The sequence below is a fragment of the Solanum pennellii genome, chromosome 4 (genome assembly GCF_001406875.1).
Source record: "Solanum pennellii chromosome 4, SPENNV200".
Taxonomy (NCBI): Eukaryota; Viridiplantae; Streptophyta; class Magnoliopsida; order Solanales; family Solanaceae; genus Solanum; species Solanum pennellii.
In genome coordinates, this window is record NC_028640.1 from 30694154 (window position 1) to 30716723 (window position 22570).

The 22570-nt window shown below is 36.7% G+C and overlaps 1 protein-coding gene across 1 annotated transcript in view; it reads left to right on the forward strand.

Moving 5' to 3' along the window:
• Positions 1–14502: 14502 nt before the first annotated feature.
• The window catches only part of LOC114076875, a 74244-nt gene continuing 66176 nt past the window's right edge, over positions 14503–22570 (forward strand). The window contains exons 1-2 of the mRNA XM_027916575.1: positions 14503–14673; positions 15466–15770. Coding sequence (XP_027772376.1) covers positions 14503–14673; positions 15466–15770 — 476 coding nt within the window. The remainder of the gene's footprint in view (positions 14674–15465; positions 15771–22570) is intronic.

The following is a 22570-nucleotide window of genomic DNA, read 5'->3' on the forward strand; positions in this document are numbered from 1 at the left end:
GTTATGTGAAGTAAGATGAAAATTATGTTATTATTTTTAAATGTGCCTTATGAAGCTATTGTAAAGCATGTTAAAGGGTATGCTTAAATGAAGTTATTCTTGTTAATTGCTTTATGAAACTTGTTATAAGAAGTGTGTTAAGGATTAAGTATAAAGGACTTAAATGATTATCTGAAGTATGTAAGGTGTGTGATGTGATGAATGCAGGTCTAAGCACGTATAGAAGTTAAATGTAAATGAAATGAAGCTTATGTGAAAGGTGTGCTCAGATGTACACACACACTCACACTTGAATGAATGAATGAACTAGAGTTAAGTCCTAAAGGGGAGTTTTGGGGTGAACACTCTTCGTGAGTTAAGATGAAGTGTTTAATAGCAACCCAACTACATCCCATGAGCTTTCTAAGATGGGTTGGAGGATGAATACCCTTCATGAGTTGAGATGTGGTATTCACTACTTATCCTTAACCTATAGTCTATAATTTTGAGAATTCATGGGAAGTTATACCTAGCATGAGAGTATATGAAGGAGAGGTGGATTATATTTCGTGAGTTGAGATGTTGTATTCCAATGTACCTCTTGACATGAGTACTCCTCGTTAGTAGAGAATGAGTTACTTAGTAGCAATCTCCTTATCCCTTAACTATGCGCCCGCATAGGTATAGCTATTAGGAAAGCCATGTAAATGCTACGAGAATGACCTCATTATAGGCAAGTGAGGATCCCTCATCCGATAGGGGTTAATGTTGGGATTCCATGTCTAGCTCGCATGGTCTATGTCGGTTAAGCTAACTCCCACAAAAGAAATGAACGTACTAAGTCTTCTAAAGGAGTTTTCTACTTAGAGTAGGAAGTGGAATGGGACGCTATTTATCCATTGCACTAGGTAGGCAATCCTAAAGGGGATTCTTGGTGAGACTTATTTGAAATGAACTAGGTCTTCTAAAAGAATGTACTAGTTAGGGTAGGTGGTGGTATGGGACGCTATCTATCCAATGCACTAAGTAGGACCTTCTAAAAGGGAAGACTTGGTTCCAAACCTTCTAAAAGAATGTGCTACTTAGGGTAGGTGGTGGTATGATACACCATCTATTCATTTCACTAAGTAGGCATTCCGAAAGGTAAGACTTTGGTTGTTTGTTGTGTGTCTTTTAATGTCTTGCCATTGATGGAGGGGTTTTTTTTGTCCTGAGCTGAGTAAGCCAAAAGGGGTAGTCTTGAGGATTGATTTTGTTTGTATTGAAGGAGGCATATGCATACTTCCTTCATATCTTACCTTAGTGAGTCTTAGGATAATCTTGAGGTAGGGAAACACTTACGGAAAATGAGTTCACTTTCTCTTTCGCTTGGCCTTTTGGAAATTCACTCATTTAGAATAGGATAATTAATTGTGAATGCTTTAACTGATTTATTGTAAATGGTCAAATGGTTTCACTATAAATGCTTAATTAGTTCACTGTAATGTCAGTTGGAGTTTACTGTAAGTTTTTGGAAGTTACTGTAAATACCTCTTTTTGATTAAATTATGTGAGTTATTCTTTAAGTGTTAAATAATGGTTATTATGATGTTTTACTTATAAATTCATGAATGATTTACTTAATTGGAATGAAATACTATTTTACTAAAATGTCCCTTTTCGCAACTTTTTGCATATGACATACTTAGTACATTATTTGTACTAACCCCATACTTTTCTATACTATAAGTATAGGTTGGAAGAATTTTGAAGGTTGAAGTCTAGAAGGCAAAGCTTGGGAAAGTTACTCTCAAGACAAAGTGTCCTCATATATTTGAGGGCATAATTTCTAAGTTATGTGTTTCATTTCAGTGTAAAGGGTTGTGTCCCTGAGTTATTTATGTCGTGTCTTTATGTTTGGCTTGTGACGACCAGATTTCTTAAGTATTTATAAAAGAATTTCTTTTTATATCAAATGTGTTGAAATGTTTTAGTTCCTCACTACTTTTCATGTTTTATGTAATGAATGCTAGTTAAAGGGCTTGTGCGAGACCCCAAAGGGTCAAGTACGCCCGGTCACAAAATGAGGGTTCTCCCTAACTTCTAGGAGGTACTTTCGAGTCGTGACAAGTATATATGAAAATACATTATAATTCATAACCATTAAGCCAATATCAATTCAATAATCTTAATATTCAATACATCTAAGAATGTACAAAACGATCTACACATGAATTCATCAATATCAAAGCACGATCACATAACCCATATTTTAGTCAAATTGAGAGATTTGTGAATGTCAAGGGTTCGTGGAGAATTTCATTAGAAATAATCAATTTATACATCAATTTCATCATATATTAACGTTTGAAAACCCTTCATGCAAGAACCCAAGGCTTAGAGGAGAGATTGGACTTTTCATCTTTTTGAAAACTTTGAAAATCATCTTTGAAAGTTGCTCTAAGGTGATAGCAAGCCTTAGATTAAGAACTCCCATACCTTATTAGAATAACTCAATTACAATTGAAGAATAAACTCCATTGAAGAACCATGTTCAAGCTACATGACATTGAACTCTCACGGAGGTTTTTGAAGAAACTTTAGGAGAGAATGTGTTTTGATTTAGGTATTAGGGTTTAAATGAGATTCTAATGACTTATATACTCTAAAAATACCCATAAAAACTCAAAACAACCGTCCTCACATTTTATAAGACTTGGGGTGAATTTCGCAAAAACCCCAAGCCTTAACTAAAAATTGGCAGGCAGTTCACACCACCATCGACGCCCAACCATCGACGGTCCGTGGGAGAGACCACATCCCGTAGATAGGGTCTCGTGGTTTTATCCTACTGATCCTCAACCTTCAATCCTTCAGGATCCATCGACGGGTCGTTGCCTGGTCGACTGGCCGTCGTTTGGCACAGCCTAGCAGTGTTGAGCTCCAAGTTGGGGGTCCTTCTTTAGGGCCCCTTGTGGATCCTATGTGGAGTCATACCCTGACATTTCCAACCCAAATATGCTCGTATACAAGTTTAAAACCTACCACATGAGTTTCATCTAAAATTAACACGTAAAACTTGATAAAACATGCATAGACACACAAGGTTGTTTCAAGGTAAACCTTTCGAACATCATGGACGTTCTTGGACGTTTGACCTCCAAACTTCACGAAACTTGACACACTGCCTATATACACCATAGTAACTAATTTAAGGACTTTATAACCTCATGTCAACCATCAACACATAGAACCACATATTACGCACATATGTGACTTAGTCGTCGAACGTCTTAGTCATCCCTTGACGTTTGACTTTCAATGTACCTAAACTCTTAGAAACTGCCTCAAACCCACATTATGAACCATTTTAGGACCTTATACCATCATGAAAACCATGTTATGCTCTAGATTCACCTAGATCATTTTCGTGGTCTTACAAAGAGTTCATATCATCATATCATACAAGACACTTATTCACAACCCCTTCCCATGCCTACAAGTGCAATGTATATATGACGTCCCGTAACCCCACATAGTCAAGTAAACAAGGAAAGAGATCATAAATAGTTTTTAACTTCATTTAACATAGCATCATGATAATTCATCATCATATATAGCAATATAGACCAATAACATGTTCATAAGTGAGACTAACATCAGATAGGTCATCATTATGTAAAGTTAACATTTGCATATCATTAAAGTCATAAAAGCATAAGAACATCTTCCTAAGATTTCCCTAAAGTCCAAATAGTGAAATGCATAGGTCGAGTCATATACCCCTACCTATATTAAGAAGAACCCCTTAAGTCATCCTAGTAAGATTTCACAATATTACATTCATTTTACTTTCGGGAACAATAGCCTTATCCGACATAGACCATGAGAGTTAAACCTGGAATCCGGTGTCATGAAACACGAAAGAAGGTGGTCTACTTACCAAGGTAATACCAATGAATTAACATAGCATTCTAGGTTGATTCACTATCTAGTCTTTCTATGGGGGAAACGTAGTTTAAGAACTAGGAGACATACTTGAGACCCTCTTTATACACAATTGTGTTGTAATCTATGTCTCATGAGAACCATTGTGAACCTACCTTCCTATATTGGGAAGGGAAACGTATTATAACTACTTTATTTGGTGCTAAGCTAAAGTACCTTTTTGAAATGTCTTTAATTCATTCTTAAACATCATAACTTAATATAGGACATAGGAGACTAACCCCTTGTATATCATATCATTAGCTCATTAGGCGTCGCATGAGAATGTCCTTCCATTACAACCCTTCAATTGAGAGACTAACACATCATCATCATATCGTTGTAATGCACATAAGTGATTCACAAACCTAATGCCCTTTGACCTTGTTCATTAATGGTTTTCTTTGGGGAGAGAAAGTAGAGAAAAGGAAGAGGATTTTGAGTTTGGGAATTGAAGTGTTTTGGGTTAGCTTAATGGGGATTAAACCTTTTATAGTCCCGAACAATAAAACACCCTCTATACCTTAATTGACCAACTAACTAATTAAATGACTTAATAAAAACTTAATAGTGAAACACAGACTCCACCTACGAGACCTCGACATATGGTCCATAGATGTATCGACGCCACCGTACTGGCAAGGCGTCAATGAGTTCAGAGTGTTTGTTTTGGGGCTTTTTTGGTAAATGGATAAGTGTGGGACGATGAATCCATCTATGGAGACTCGATCATTCGACGGCTCGTCGCTTGGCTCGTCAATTCCACACTGCCAAAAATAGCTTTTTGGTCAAATAGAAGGGTCCTCCTCAAGGACCCTTAGGGAGGTCCTTGGAGAGTCATACCCGGACGTTTTGACCCTAAACACACTCTAATAGATGTTTAACATCTTTCTACCAAATTTCATTGAGTTCCAACTCTTAAAACCCCATGACACATGACAAGGCACACTAACCTCTATTTCACTAGTCTCCGGACGTCATAGACGTTCCTTAACGTTTTGACTATAAAACATCCTAAATGTTTCAAATACATTATTTTAGGTAATAAAATAGTATTACAAGTACTAGTTAATCATGAGGCTCTATATTAGGTCACAGACTTTTGGAGTGTTACATAATCCCCCCCCCCCTTAGGAACATTCGTCCCCGAATGACACCAAAATCTTTTGTAGCGAAAGGATAGACTCAATACTAGCAGCCCAACCAAAAATATATATAATCAAGATGAGTTACAACTCAAAGGAGTGCTATACGACTCCATACAACATAAAATCATACCATTTATAGATAGAAACTCAAAACATCAGTTACCACATATAAGAGCTCAACATCACAACATGAGGAACTACCTTCTAAATAATAACATGAGCTCACACAACATCAAGAGTCGCTTACGCCAAAACTTCATTCAAAACACATCAACATTTTCAATAATAATTTATGAATGCAGCAATACAATAAATACACAAATTAGTGCAACTCAAGCAAAAGAGCATTTTCCATGGAAACACATTTTTAGCATAAACCCTTTTATCATAAGTATGCATATTTTTGCAAAACAATTCAAATTCAGTTATACTCATTATCTTTATTATTATTAGGAATAACTAACCTTAGTTAGGGAAAAAATGAGGATAACGGGACTTCATGTTGGCCGGCCTCCCATGTTGCTCCCTCAACTAGGTGGCTTCTCTATAGGACTTTTACGGAGGCCACCGCTTTGTTTCTCAACTTCTTGACTTGGCGATCCAAAACATCTCCCGGAACCTCTTCATAATAAAGGCTCTCATCCACACCTAAAACTTCACTAGGAAGAATGGATACGGGATCACCAATATATTTCTTTAGCATGGAGACATGAATACCGGATGAACTGAAGATAGTTCACTAGGTAGTCTCAACTCATATGCAACCTTTCAAACCCCTTGCAAAACCTCATAGGGACCCACATACCGGGGACTTAACTTCCTCTTTTTGTCGAACCTCATCACCCCTTTTATATGTGAAATCTTCAAATACACCATATCAAGCACTTCAATTTCAAGATCCCTTCTTCTATTGTCGTCATAGGATTTTTGCCAACTATAGGCTGTTTTCAACCCATCCCTTATCAAAAAAACCTTCTCCAAAGATTCATAGATTATTTCGGTACCAAAGAGTGAAGACTCACCGACCTCAAACCACCCAACCGGAGACCTACATCTCCTACCATAAAGTGCTTCTAATGGATCCATGGAAATACTCTAATGGTAGCTATTATTATATAAGAACTCAATCAAAGCTAAGTGATTGTTCCAATTCCCTTTGAAATCTATCATACAATCTCTTAACATATATTCTAGGGTTTAAATAGTATGCTCCACTTGACTATATGTTTAGGGATGAAAAGCGGTTCTAAGCTTCACTTGATTAGCCAACCCTTTTTGAAAAGACCTCCAAAAACGAGAAGTGAATTGAGCACCTTTTTTTGATATGATGGACAAAGGGATCCCATTGTCACGATCCGATAGTATCTCCTAAAAGTTAGGGCATTCTTAAATCGGAACGCGGCATACTCGACCTCTTGGAAGTATCGTACAAGACCTTTCGTATCGTTTATCGCATATAGATATATGAGAAAAACTGTGAAATTAAAACTTTTCACAATATTCGAATAGTCTTTCAAAATCTCATTCATGTAAAAACCATAGGAAATACTAAGTCTCATGTCATCGAATCTTAGACTCGAATTATACTTGGGACACAGCCCATACAATAGAAATATAGTACTACTATGCTTCGAAATAAGAAACCAAAAGACATCTATGCCCTCTAGTCAAATGAGGACATACTTCAAACTTGCTTGAAAGATACTATAAACCAAGCTTCGCTCTTAAAATCACCTTCACCTATGAATCACTTTAGAGATAGATAAAAACATGGAATTAGTACAAACACATATACTAAGTATGACATAATGCATAAAATCATGAAAACGGACATTTAATAGATTTATGCTCCTTTTTATTAAAACATCATAGTATAAGCATAAGAACAACATTTAACACCTCAGAAACACAGGATATCACATAAGCATTTTAGTACTTTTTAAGAAATATTACAGTGAACTAAGTCAATGTTACAGTGAATTTCTTCAAGATTCACAGTGAACATATTTAGCATGCAACACGCACACTAAAATTTAAACTCAGACTCACTTAATTAAGACAAAGTGAGACCGTTCATACACCCTCTCTAAGCACACATAAATGATCCTTAATACCACCTATAATGAGATAATACACTTACAATGCACCAAACACATAAACATGAGATCCTCCTATCTAAGGTGATTCTAAGGTTCAGTTGAGCGAGTTATCGAGTGACCGCTCATACAATCCCTTTACACACACCTAAGAGATCCTTTCAAGTACCTAGTATAAGATCAATCTCACTTCATAAAGTAACATATATAAGATATGACATTCTCCTCATAAAGGTTATCAAAAGACATAATTAAGTAATTCAGGAACAGAATGCACTTACTTGACCTCTCCAATATTATCTAAATAATCCTTAAGACTACCTAAGTTTGGATCATGTTAAATGTGTCAACCAACTTCCGTAAGATTCTTTCTTAAGACTTCCCTAGGTAAGATATGAAGTCACCATTCATATTCCCCCTTCACACCTTAACTAGACAACCCTTAAACTAGTCTAGGTAAGTACTCATTCATTTAACATGCTCTCTAACTTAAGTCATTATCTTCATTAATTCATTTAAGAGGAATTCATCACATAAGGAATTTTAAGCAATGGTCTTGGAGAAGACCTAGGGACTCACTCACTAACATCTTCAAAGCCTATTATTCAATGTCTAAATAGAGTCCCATACCACCACCTAAACTTGATAAAACTTCTCCAATACTAGTAGGTATCCCATAAGATTAGAATAGGCAATAACCAACAGAGACCATGGTAGCTAAGCATGGAATCCGGAGTTGTAACCTACTCTGATGGAGGGTGTTCTACTTGACAATGGTAAAACTTAGACACATACCATGTAGGCACATGATTATGGAATATAAAGGGTCTTTTTGCACTATATCCTCATTCTTAACTAGAGCTACTTCCCTTACCATACTCACTCGGTGCCATCCTTTGTTCTCATACAATAATTCACATAAAGGATCACAGGAAGAGGTTACATACCTACTTCATAACCCAATCACATTCACCCTACCAAAGAGGTCCCCTAGGGCTTCCTGTCAATGGTGAAAAGGATAGCTTAATGATTTTCCTAAGGATGATTTCATGTTGTTCCAGCCAACCAACCTTAAGTCCACCATTCATACAAGAAAGGATAGCACTACGGCTTTCAACTTCAAGGATATCATAACTTTACAACTAGGTTGAAGGTTCCACATAAAGGACCTTCTTAGAAACATTCAAGGTCTCATGAAATTCATACATACAAGACTAAGAGGCTTTATTATCCTAAGTCACGACATCTCATATTCACGTTCATGCATGTATCAAGTAAGGGACACAAGTCTACCAAAACAAGACACACACATCATGACATATAACATCATTATCATCTATAAGTCACAGTATACACTACTATAACATCATAAATATAACCAGCATAGACTCATATAGTCAAGAAGGAAGAATCATGCATCAACTTTAAGACTACATGCATAAGGACATAGTCATAGTCTTACATGATCACCTAACAACATCAATAGAAGAACACATACTTTCACCTTAATCAACTACCCAAGTTATCTTAATATACCAAGTAGTGCCTACAAGGCCATGATCATCACAATACATAAAGTAACGCCAACGAGGCCACATCAATGACAATTATAACACATTGCACCGCCAACATAAGTGGACAATACCAATCACAACATAATTCAAGACCTACATTACATAAAATAAAGAGAATTAGGGCAGCGTACCACCAATCCATATTCTCACCACTTCAATCCATAGCTAAATCATCCATTACAATACCAAAAGGCCCTTAGCCAGGGCTATGATCATCAATCAAATACAGAAGTCATAATACTTAATGAATCTAGGTCAATTCAATATAGATTTATCAATCTAATACAACCTATATATCAATTCAATACAATTTTTCCATCATTCAATAGCCCATAGAAAACTACACAAGAATTCACAAGCATTGAGACAAGATCATAACATCCATAAAATATCCCATTTGAAGAGATTATGTTTTGAATGGGTTTATGAATATTTTATGTTAAAATCATAAAATTAACATCAATTCAATCAATATACAATGATTAAAAACTTTTTATGCAAGAACCAGGGCTAGATCACAAAATTGGAGAATTCATGTTCTTGATCATCTTTGAAAAATCATTTGAATTGACTCCTTGAAGAAATAGATTTCAAGGATGAAGAACCATACCTTAATTGTGATTAAAATCCCACAAAATTGATGGAGAAAACTTGAGAAAATCAGTCTTCTTCCTTGGAGCTTCAAAGCTTCAACAATGGAGTTTTGGAGAGAATAATGGAGAGTTTTTGTTTTGACATGAGAATTTTTATTTGATTGATGAATTTTTTAGGGGTATAAAAAGACTCAGTAACAATCAATAAGTCATACCCAAAATATCCCAGAACTTATTGGACATTTTAACCAACTCAAATTTGACTTAAAAATGATGCGAACAAATCTAGGAGTTTATTGCGCTTCGCGGAGGCATTTTCATATCTTGTTTTTGGAAAATACAGAATGGTTCGTTACAGACCCGCGTCAGAGGGCAAGAATTTTTACCTCTCAGTGCAAGTTGTGCGACGCCCAGCCATTGCTAGATTCTTGCTGGCGCAGCAGCTTGGCAGTCCCATGTTTGGGTCCTCTTTGGGGATCCTTTGGCTGGTCCTCGAGGCGTCGTTCTTGAATGCTTCAACCCTTTGGCTGGTCCTCGAGGCGTCGTTCTCGAATCCAAACTTAATATACTTCCTATAAACACTATTATTACTCGTATAAGTACCTCATAATATCATGACTCAAACACATGAGAACATAAAAACACATGAGACATATAGGTAATTAGTTGTCGAACGTCTTGGTCGTCCCTTGACGTTTGACTTCCAGTTCACCTAATACATTAGACACTACCTCATTACCATATTATAAACCATTTTATGACCTTAGAACCTCATCAAAAACATGTTGGCATCTAGTTCAACCTAGCTCATTTTCGAGGGTGTAACACTCATGAAGACTCACAATCTCATCAATGTAGATTGTTGCATAATCCTCCGCCGTATAAGCAGACTTAGCAGAAATAAAGTGAGCATATTTTGTCAATCTATCCACGATCACCAAAATAGAGTCATTTTTCCTCCGGGTTTGAGGAAACCCAACAACAAAGTCCATATTAATTTCCTCCCACTTCCAAGTAGGAATACTCATTTCTTGAATTAGACCACTAGAGTTTAGATGCTCATGTTTCACTTGTTGGCAATTCAATCACCTAGATAGGAACTCCGATATGTCCCTTTTTAATTCATCCCACCAATATACGTCTCTAAGATCACGATACATTTTTGTGGAACCCGGATGGATAGAATATCGGGAACCATGATCTTCCTTTAACACCCTATTCAACAAATCATAAATATCGGGTACACATAATCTATTTTGGTACCTTAGTACACCATCCCCCCTTGGGAGAATGACTCATTCAACTTACAAAATATCAATTTCTTCAACTCAATCAATAGCATATCAAGATGTTGCTTATACTTCACCTCAACCACTAAGGATGACTCAGAGTTGTTATGAATAACAAAACTACCATTGTTGGAATCTTTCAATCGAATACCCAATCTAGCAAACCAATGAACATCCTTCACTAGGTCTTTCTTCTTCCATATGAGACACCGTACCCATGGTCCTACGACTTAAAGCATTCGTTACCACATTAGCCTTGTCGGGGTGGTAGAGAATACTCATGTAGTTATCTTTCAACAATTCAAACCATCTTATTCAAAGGATATTCAACTCCTTTTGAGTAAACACATATTGCAGAATCTTATGGTCGGTATACACATCCACATGAACACCATACAAGTAATGCCTCCATATTTTCAAAGCAAACACTACGGCCGCTAATTCAAGATCAAAAGTTGGATAATTCTTCTCATGCACCTTGAGTTTTCTAGAGTCATAGCATAATACCTCCCCATTTTTCATAATAACACACCCCAAACCCACTCGGGATGCATTACAATATACCACAAAACCCTTGGTACCCTCCGTTAAAGTCAATATAATACTCTAAAAGTCTAAAGCCTAATCTATGCCTTAACATAAGATTTTAAGAGTTTTAACACTGTTTTAAGGTCAATATTAATGTATACAGGTCATTTATAATGTTTTAGAATCAAAGTGTCATGAAACATCCATGACGTTCGGAAACTAGTTCAAGAGGTGCTAGCGTGCCTTAGCCTATTGGACTAGGTTTAAGGAGTCGACATTCAATGAAATTTGGTGGTAAGGTGTATAACAAGTATTAGAGTTGGTTTAGGATCAAAACTTCCAGGTAAAACTCCCCAAGGACTAACCAAGGGTCCTTGAGTAGGACCTTTTCTTTTTGGCTTAAAGTTGTCTAAGACAGTAGCAATAGACGGTTACAAGCTACGAGGCATGCCCTGATCGATGAGGCGTCGATGGCCACCGTAGATTGTGTCCTTATTCAATCTTGTGAGGGTTAGTTTTGGCAAGTACCTGAACAAAATGACAGATGTGCATCATGGAAGGGAAACTGACCATCAACTGGCCTACGACCCGTAGGTTAGGATCTCGTAGGTCAGGTCACTATTTTGCTAGCACGTTTTAGGTTAGTTAAATTAATTAATTAATTAATTAGGTGTTTAGTTAATTATTTAGGGGTTAATTAGTTCTAAGTAATTTATTTAATGACCTCTATAAAGACCCTATCCTAATTAAACTAACCCAGCTCTCATAATCCCCAAAACCCAATTGCTCTTCCTTATCTCTACTTTCTCTCTCCCAAAGAAACTCTATAGAAGACCAAGTGAAGGATAGTTATAGTGAAAAAATAAGACTAATTGTACCCATCAATATTCATCAATTAACAAGGTATCGGATTTCTTTCACCTTTGGTATTCTTTCCCCGAAGTGTTCCTCCAAATTGATTTCAAAAAGATGAGTTTCAAGTGGGTTTTCTTCTATTACAAATTTGATCTTCTAAATTGTATTTTTATGGTTTATTTTGATTATTATACTTAAATTATGATGTATTATGATTCAGTTATGCAAGTTCTTGATGAATAAACCTAGTTTGGTAGATTAGATCATGAAATTAACCCAAGTCACTAACCCTTGGTTATGAACTAGGAATGAATTGTTTTGTAGTGATTGAATTGACTTCCTTATTGTGTTGATTACTACTGTGTGATGATATTACACCCATTGTTCGGTTGAATTGTATGGTTCATGGTAAAACCTTGTATGATGGCTTGTTAAGGAGATAGGGTAAGTCTTGTAATCTCAATCCTTTACTTCAATTATGATTACTTGTGTTTCGTGATTAAGTTGTATAAAAGTATACCTTATAATAAGATTGATTAGGGTTTGTATGATGTTGAATTGAAATGTCCTAATTTATGACTTGTGATTTGTTGGCTAAGATGGATTGATATAAGGATAGTGATGACTAACCTATGTGCCTTATCATAATGTGATTATGTAAATGTGATAACCTTACATGTGATTAAGCTATGATGACTATATAAGGGCTAGACCCTATGACCTAAACAAAGTTATGGTTTTTAATGAAAGACATTTCAAAAGGGACTCTAGCTTAGCATCGAGTGTACTAGAAGTGAGGAGTGTCCCTTCCCACATAAGAAAGGTAGGATCACTAATATACTCATGTGATTGGATACTATAATGCATGTAGTATAAAGAGGGTCCCAACTACGTCTCCTAGTTCTTGAACTATGTTGAAAAGTGTCCCTCCTTCTTTCAATATAAGGTTTCATGACACCGGATTCCACATTAGCTCAAGTGGTCTATGTCGGTTAAGGCAAGATGTTCCCAAAAGGTAAAATGAAGTAATAAAGTGAACTCTAACTAGGATGACCTAAGGAGTTTGGCTTAGTCTACGTAGGGGTATGGGACTCTACCTATACATTGCACTAGCTAGACTTGAAAGAAGTCTTAGAAGGATGTTCTTATATGCTTATAAATGTTAACTATATGTATATGTTGATCTTACATGTTAATGACACTATGTGATGTTGGTTTCACTTATGAACATGTGAATGGTCTCTATAACTAAGGTATGATGATGTTTACTCCGAATGATATAGTATGTGAAGTTGGGCATTGCTTATAGTTCTTATTGGGTTTACTTGATTGAATGAGATTATGGGGCCTTATTTAGTCATTGCACCAGTGGACTTAATGGGGGTTCATGAGTAATGGTATTGCTTTGGTTATGATGCTATGAACTCTTATACATGTTTGTTAATATTATAACTTGATGATAGAGTTATCTTGATTATGTGCTCATTTATGTTGATATGTATGTTCACTTGACTAGACTTGGTATTGTTGTTTTTATAATGTATATGGTATTGACTTAAGAAATGTGTACTTATTTATTGGTATTGGATCTTGAATGTGTATAAGGTGTTTTCAAAGTAAATTAGCATGTTTTAATGAAATGTCCTTTTTAGCATGATTTCTATGTTCTATGTGCATATGATTCCATACTTAGTACAAGTGATGTGCTAACCCCATTTCTCCTTTTTCCCCAATATTTTAAGTTTCGGTCATTGAAGGATTCCTTACCACTTTGAAGGAAGGCTTAGATCATTTCTCCAAGTGTGGGTATGTCCTCAAGTTCGAGGATGATGCCTTGCTATTACTCTAGTTATGGTTCTTTGTTAGTCTAAAGAAAATTAAATCATTCACATTGTTTAAGGATATTGTTGTAAGCCCTAAGTGGCATTTATACATTGTGTAAGGAGTTATGCCTATGTTGATTTGACTTCGTTTAGATGGTTAATATGAGACATCCCCTTTTAATACTATATTATGTATGTTGTCTATATGTGGCACAAATGTAGAAGACTATGTAATCTTCTTATATGAAGGGTCTATGTATACTCGATATAAATATAATATGTGTAAGCGAGAGATCTAAGTAAACCTCATTGAAGAATTTAAATTTTCTGCGTTTTTAACCTATGAAAGTAATGATGAATGCTAAGAGGCTAGTCTTAATCCTCTCTGAGGATGACGACGTTGGTTACGTCTACGGGGTACTTTTTGGATGCGACAAACTTTGTATCATAGCATGAGGTTGAAGATCCCTTTAAACGATGTCTCAATAAACCACGTCTATGTAAATTCTTATTTATAATTGTGAATCGCGCCACACTTATGAATGAGAGACTATGTGATGCTTAGAAACTCTCATCTTCTTGTATTCATATACCGTGCCTCTAGAATCTTGTTATGTTCTTTCACATAAACCTTGTATTGTGGTTATAGGTATGAATACTCGAAGATCAGCTGCTAGAAGGTCCGAGGAAGAAATTGCTAATGTGGGAGATCAAGACGACCAAGTGCCTCCACAAGATAACCAAGTACCTCCACTTGAAAAAGTTACTGTAGGTGATCAAGTTCTGAATGTTCCTCCAACGATGAACGATAGAGATATAAGGGCAACCTTTCTAACTTTAACTCAAGCTAGGAACTTTTAAGCTAATGTCATCACTTCTCAAGTTCAAGCTACGACGTCCAAAATGATTAGGGAGGTTGGACCTCGAGTGCTTCAACATGATAACACTATGGCATCGCGTTTGAGAGACTTTACTAGAATGAGTCCACCTATGTTCTTTGGGTCGAGGTCAGATGAGGACCCTCAATATTTTGTCGATGAGGTTTATAAGATTCTCTATTATATGGGTGTGAACTAAATTGAGAAGGCCAAGTTAGCGGCTTATCAACTCAAAAATGTGGCCCAAACTTGGTATGTGCAATTGAGGGATAATAGGGGACTAAGAGGCGGTCCGGTGACTTGGGAGATCTTCAAGAGGGCTTTTCTTGATAGGTTATTTCCTAGAGAGATGAAGGAAGCTAAGGCGGAAGAATTCATCAACCTTCATCAAGGAGGTATGAGTGGACTTGATTTTTTTTTGAAGTTCACTAAATTGTCCAAGTATGCTCCATCTTTGGTGTCAAACCCAACGGATGAGATGAGTCGTTTTCTTACGAGGGTGTCCGATGACTTAGTGGAAGAATGTCATTCGGCTATACTTCATGATAATATAAATATCTCTCATCTCATGGTTCATTCTCAACAAATAGAATAAACTAGGTTAAGGAGAAATAGTAGGGAGGCCAAGAAGGACAAGTCTTATGAAGGTGGTTACTCTAAGTGTAGGATTGACATTCAAGAGAAGCCTAGGTTCAAGAAGAGGTTTCCTAGTCAAGTTCCTACTAAATTTCCGAAGGCTCGTAATGATAGGGTGTCTAACACTGAGTCTCAAAAGGGAAGAGGTACTAGCTCACCAAGAAAGAAGCAAACTTGTGAAAAGTGTGGCGAAAAGCATTATGCTGATTGTCTTGTTGGGATGGACAATTGCTTTGGGTGTCGCAAGAGTGGACACAAGGTTAGGGATTGCCCTAATGTGAAAGGGAAAGACAAAGGAAGCGGGCTAACTCAAACTAGTGGTTCAAATGATGATGCTCCAAAGAAGAATCAATTCCATGCACTTCGTTCTAGAGGTGAACATGAAGTTCTCAGATGTGGTGACCGGTATGTTACAAGTCTTCTCTATTAATTTTGATACTTTACTTGATCCGGGTGCTACATTATCGTTTGTTACTACCTTGATAGTTAAGAAGTTTAAAATTTTGCCCGATATTCTAAATGAAGCTTTCATTGTAACTACCCCTGTAGGTGAGTCGGTGGTTGCGAACATGGTATATAGAGATTATCATATAATGTTGCCCAATAGATTTACTCATATTGAACTAGTAGAACTTGATATGCTCGATTTTGATGTCATTTTGGGAATGGATTGGTGGCATGATTTATTTGCTTCCATTGATTGTAGAACGAGAATTGTTTCCAAATGAACCCGTATTAGAGTGGAAGGGGGGAAATTCTACTTCTAGAGGTCGTATTACCTCTTGTCTTAAGGCTTGTAAAATGATCTCAAAAGGGTGTTTATACTAAGAGTCAAAGGTTTAGACTCCGAAAACTCTCCCATTGAGTTAGTCCCTGTAGTGAGAGAATTTCTGGAGGTCTTCCGTAATGATCTTTCGGGAGTCCCTCTCATACGGGAAATTGATTTTGGCATTGACTTTCTACTGGATACGAACCCCATTTCAATTTCTCCTTATCAGATGGCTCCGGCCAAATTGAAAGAGTTAAAGGCTCAAGTCAAGGACATACTAGACAAAGGCTTCATTAGACCTGTATTTCTCCATAGGGTGCTCCGATATTGTTTGTGAAGAAGAAAAAAGGGTCCCTTAGAATGTGCATTGATTATCGCCAACACAATAAAATCACTATTAAGAACAAGTATCCTCTCCCTCGAATTGATGAATTGTTTGATCAACTCCAAGGGTCAAGCTAATTTTCTAAGATCAACTTGAGATCAGGGGTGGGGGGAGGTATCACCCACTTAGGGTGAGAGGTGAGGATATACCAAAAAATGTCATTTACGACTACATATGGTCACTATGAGTTCTTAGTGATGTCCTTTGGTCTCATGAATTCCCTGGTGGCGTTTATGGGCCTCACGAATTGGGTATTTCAAAGCTACCTAGATTTATTTGTCATTATATTCATTGACGACATCTTGGCATATTCAAAAAATAAGGTTCAACACATGGACCATTTAAGGGTGGTGTTACAAGTGCTTAAGGAGAATCAACTTTTTTCCAAGTATAGAAAATGTGAGTTTTGGTTGACGTTGGTGGCGTTTCTTGGTCATATCATATCTAGTAAGGGGGGTGAGATAGATCCAAGAAACACGTAGCAGTCAAGAATTTGCCTAGACCATTGAATCCAATAGACATTAGAAACTTTTGGGTCTAGCGGGATACTATAGGAGGTTTGTGGATGGTTTTGCATCCATTGCATCTCCTTTGACTATTTTGACCCAAAAGAATGTGAAATTTGAGTTGTCGGAGGCATGTGAAAGAAACTTCCAAATCTTGAAAGAGAGTCTTACCTCCATTCTGGTATTGACTTTACCGGAGGTTACCAAAGGCTTCGTTGTATATTGTGATGCATCCCAAGTGGGCTTAGGGTGTGTACTTATGCAACATGGAAAGTAGTGGCTTATGCTTCTAGGCAACTTATGGTTCATGAGAAGAATTATCTAACCCGTTATCTTGAGTGGTATTCACTTAAAAATATGGAGGCATTATTTGTATAGTGTCCATGTTGATGTGTATACCGACCACAAAAGTGTTCATATGTGTTTACTCAAAAGGAGTTGAATCTCCGGCAGAGAAGGTGGTTAGAATTAATGAAAGATTACGACATGAGAACATACTACCACCCCGAAAGGCCAATGTGGTTGCGGATGATCTAAGTCGTATGACCATGGGTAGTGTGTCCCGTGTATAAGAAGCCAAGAAAAACCTAGTGAAATATGTTCATAAGTTGGTTAGATTGGAAGATTGTCCGAATGGTGGTTTTATGGTCCATAATAACTCTGAATCATCTTTGGTGGTTGTGTAAAGTCTAAGCAACACCTTGATCAACTATTGATGGAGTTGAAGGAGTCAGTTATTGGTAAGCTTAATGAGTCATGTTCCTTAGAGGGGTGATGGTGTCTTGAGGTATCAAGGATGGTTGTGTGTACCCAATGTTGAAGAATTGAGAAACTGTATTCTTGAGGAAGCTCATGGTTCCCATTATTACATTCATTCGGGTTCTAAAAATATGTATCATGACCTTAGAGAAGTGTTATGGTGGAAAGGCTTGAAAGGGGACATAGCGGAATTTGTTAAAAAAATTTCCAAATTGCCAACAAGTGAAAGTCGAACACCAAAAGTTGGGTGGTTTACTTCAAGAAATCCAAGTTCCCACTTGGAAGTGAAAAGATATTAATATGGTTTTCGTGTTAGGTTGTCCTCGGCCACAAAAGCAACAGGACTCCGTATGGGTGTTAGTGGATAGGTTGACCAAATTCTCTCATTTTATTCCTGTTAAGTCCACTTAGTCGGTGGATGATTATGCAAGGATATTCATAGACGTGATTGTATGTCGCCATGGTATTCTGTTATCTATAATATTGGATAGGGGTGCACAATTCACATCTATGCTTTGGAGGTCATTCCAAAAAGGGTTAGGTACCAAGGTAAAACTAAGCCTCGTTTTTCATCCCCAAACGGATGGTCAAACGGAGCTTACTATTAAAATTCTTGAGGATATGCTTAGAGATTGTATAATTGACTTCAAACGGAATTGGGATAGAGACTTGCCTTCGGTTGAATTTTCCTACAACAATAGTTACCATTCATCTATATATATAGCTTATATTGAGGCCTTGTATGGTAGGATATGTAGGTCTCCAATTGGATGGTTTGAAGTGGGTGAGTCTTCAATTTTGGGTCCCAAATTGATTTATAAGACTTTGGAGATAGTTCATATAATAAGGAATTGCTTGAAAACAGCCTATAGCCGGCAAAAGTCTTAAGCCGACCATAGGAGGAGAGACTTAGAATTTGAAGAAGGGGATAAGGTTTATATAAAAATTTCACATATGAAAGGGGTGGTGAGATTTGGCAAGAAAGGGAAATTGAGTCCTCATTATGTGGGTCCTTATGAAATCTTGAAAAGGGTTGGTAAGGTTGCATATGAGTTGAAGTTACCTAGTGAATTGGTTTCGGTTCATCCGGTGTTCCATGTTTCCATGCTTAAGAAGTGTATCGGTGATCCCGAGTCCATTCTTCTTATTGAGGGTCTAGGCGTGCAAGAGAACCTCTCTTATGATGAGGATCTGATTGAAATCCTTGATACACAAGTAATGGAGTTAAGGAACAAGGAGGTGGCTTCCGTAAAGGTGCTATGGAAACCACCTAGTTGAGGGCGTGTAACAACCCGCAAGTACACCCTAGAAGTTAGAGCATTCTTGTGTCGCCACACGGCAAATGAGACTTCAAGAAGTTCATAAAATCCACTCGTATCATTCATTGCATAACAAACATTCTAAAATGAGCAAGAATTTAAAGCTTTCTTCACACACGAAGAACTCTTTCCATTATCAATACGCAAACGGAAGACTTCCATTTAAAACGTTAAACCTTTACAACATCTCATTGAACCATCTAAACTTTGGAGTATACAACACTTGGGTCTAAACTCATAAAAGACATAAAATAGAGACAAAGACATAAAGGAACATGTGGATATTGTTCTCAAATCAATGAGGACGCACCAATACTTCATCTTCAACCCTTAGAAACTTATCCATCCTCCATGGCATATCAAGACTTCCAAGTCCCTAGACTTTAGTTAAAAAGGGAAAAGAAGGGGTTAGCAAATTAGATGCACTAAGTATGAAAGTCATGCAAAAACCATAAAAAGGGACATTTAGTGAATAACATGATTTTCATGAATTTTTTATTAAGACTTCAGACTATAAGCATAAGAACAACATTAAACATCTTAGGAACACATAAGAAATCATTTAAACAATTATTCACATTTTAAAATAACTTCACTGTAAGCAAGTTCACTGTTACTGTGAAGCCTATCAACGTTACATAAAGCACTTCCTAGCATGCAATCCTCTCACTAAAAGCTATCCTAAGACTCAGTTAACTAAGAAAAAGAGAGACCGCTCATACACCCTCTCTAGGCAGACCTAAATGATCCTTACGACCACCTATAATGGGATACACACCAATCACATAAACATGAGATCTTTTACCAAAGGTGATTCTAAGTCTCACTTGAGTGAGGTGTGAAGTGACCTACCATACAATCCCTTACACACATACTTAAGAGATCCTATAGATTACCTAAGAAATCATTCTCACTTAATAAATCAATACATAGATAATATGACATTCTCTTTCCAAAGGCTATCAAAAGACTTAATTAAGTAAATCAAGAAGATAATGTCCATGATAGACCTCTTCAAGATTACCTAAATAATTCTTAAGACTACCTAAGGCTTAGATCTTGCCAGCATAGTCAACCAACTTCTCTAACTAGAGTCATTCTTAATGCTTATCAGGTAAGATACGAAGTGACCATTCCTATTCCCCGTTCACACCTTAACTAGACAACCCTTAACCACTCTAGATAAGTACTTCTTCATTTACCATACTTTCTTCACTTAAGTCATACATTCCTTAGTTCGTATAAGACATATTCATCACATAAGCACATTCAAGTAATGGTCTTGGAGAAGACCTACGGACTCTAACTAACACCTTCAAAGCCTATTGTGCAATGTCTAGATTGTGTTCCATACCACCACCTAAACTTCATAGAACTTCTCTAATGCTAGTAGGTATCCCACATGATGAGAATAGGCAATAACTAACATAAACCATGATAGCTAGACATGGAATCCGGAGTTCTAACCTACTCCGGTGACGGTGTTCTACTTACCAAGGGTAGAAGCATGACACATCCTATGTAGGCTTATGGTTAAGGAATATAAAGGTCTTTTATGCACTCTAGTCTCATTCTCAAGTAGAGCTACATTGTAATCTTGTCAACTTTTCAAGTAGAGCTACTTCCCATAACACACTAACTCGGTGCTAGCCTTTGTTCTTATAGAGTAATTGATATTAAAGGATTACATAAAGTGGTTCCATATCTAGTTCATATCCCTATCACATTCACCCTACCAAAGAGGTCCACTAGGGATACCTTTCAATGGCAACTAAGATAGCTCATCATGACTTTATTAAGGATGATATGATGTCGTTCCAGCCAATCAACCCTAAGTCCATCATCGTTTACATGAAGGATACCATTACGGCTCTCGACTTCAAAAGTTCATAACCTTAACACTTGGTTTAAGGTTCCACGTACATGACCTCCTTATCATCATTTAAGGTCTCACATAGAATTCATTCATACATGACAAGTGTGCACTAAGCTTACCTAGTCTAGACATATCATATTCTCATATCCTTCATACATGTATCAAGTAAGGGAGACAAGTCTACTAAAACAAGACACAACATTCTTTACTTTATTCCATATATCATATCATTCTTTGAAGCTCTTAGGAATGACCCTTATCATCTTTATGTCATCCTATACATTACTATAATATCATCAATATAACCATCATAGACTCATATAGTCAATTAGGAATAATCATGCTTCAACTATAAGACTACACACATAAGACATAGTCATAGTCTAATGATATGCTCAAACTTACTTCTCAAATAAGAAGTAAAGAGGTCGTATCAAGTAAAGAACCCAACTAATGAGGTTGGGGTCGTTCCCACGAGAAAAATAGTTCAGACTTAACTTCACTCTGTTATTAATATTATTTAGTCAATTATTTCCTTAGAAAACAAAAGACAATAAAAGGGGGGTTTATTTCTAAATTAACAAAGATAACTAACTAAATTAAAGTAACCAGCTAACAGAATCACACCTTGGATTTTAATCAATTACTAAAAGTAACTAGGGTTTAAGTGTTCCCCACAGGTTCCTAACTTAATAATTCTAGCTGTAACAATTCTTTCCTAGTATCTTGCATGCAAAGTGATAAGTTATGTATTTCTAAATCCTTGGTCCGGCATCTAGAAAATTTCACTCCGCACCTTGGTCCGGCTATGTGTGTTGCTATACTAACCCTTACCTTTACCTCATATTAAGCATTGTATTCGATATTTGACTAAGTTATTACCTCGTACCAATTAATACTAGCCTATTAGATAGTATATACTAAATCTATGTTGATAATTCTTTTCCTATTATCTACCTCCTTGGTCCGGCAAGTAGCATTAAGGAAGTTCTAACGTTGGCCATCCGTTTAAAAGACTTCTAAGTGAAAGAATTATAAATACATGCAAGACACTATTCTAGAATTGTTATTTTAGTTAAATTTTACCTCATTATTCACCCATGGTTCCCACAACCCTAGTTATGGAGTTTAGTTACCCATAGTCATAATCATAATATTCATATATGTAATATAATAATTCATGCACTTACTTCAATGAGAAAGAATAAAATCCAGAAGTTCACTTGATTAATCAACAATGCACCAACAATCAATTCCAGAAAAAGTGTCTCAATTACAGAAGAGTCTAAAAACTATATGAGAGTCTAACCCCAAAAACGAGGTTTTTCCAACTATTTATAAAAAAAAACCTAATAAAAGAAGGAATCTAATTGCTGAAAATCTGTCAAAATGTCGCTAGGTCGACGGACCTCGTGACGGGCCATCGTGGTCACGACGGGCCATCATGGCCACCGTCATCCTATACTTTACAGATCCATCTGCTGCTTTCTTCATTACCCTCGATGAATAGGTATGGCGGACCGTTTCTATCATGACGGTTCGTCGAGGGTCTCCGTTCCATAACACTTGAACTTCTTTGAATTTAGGTACT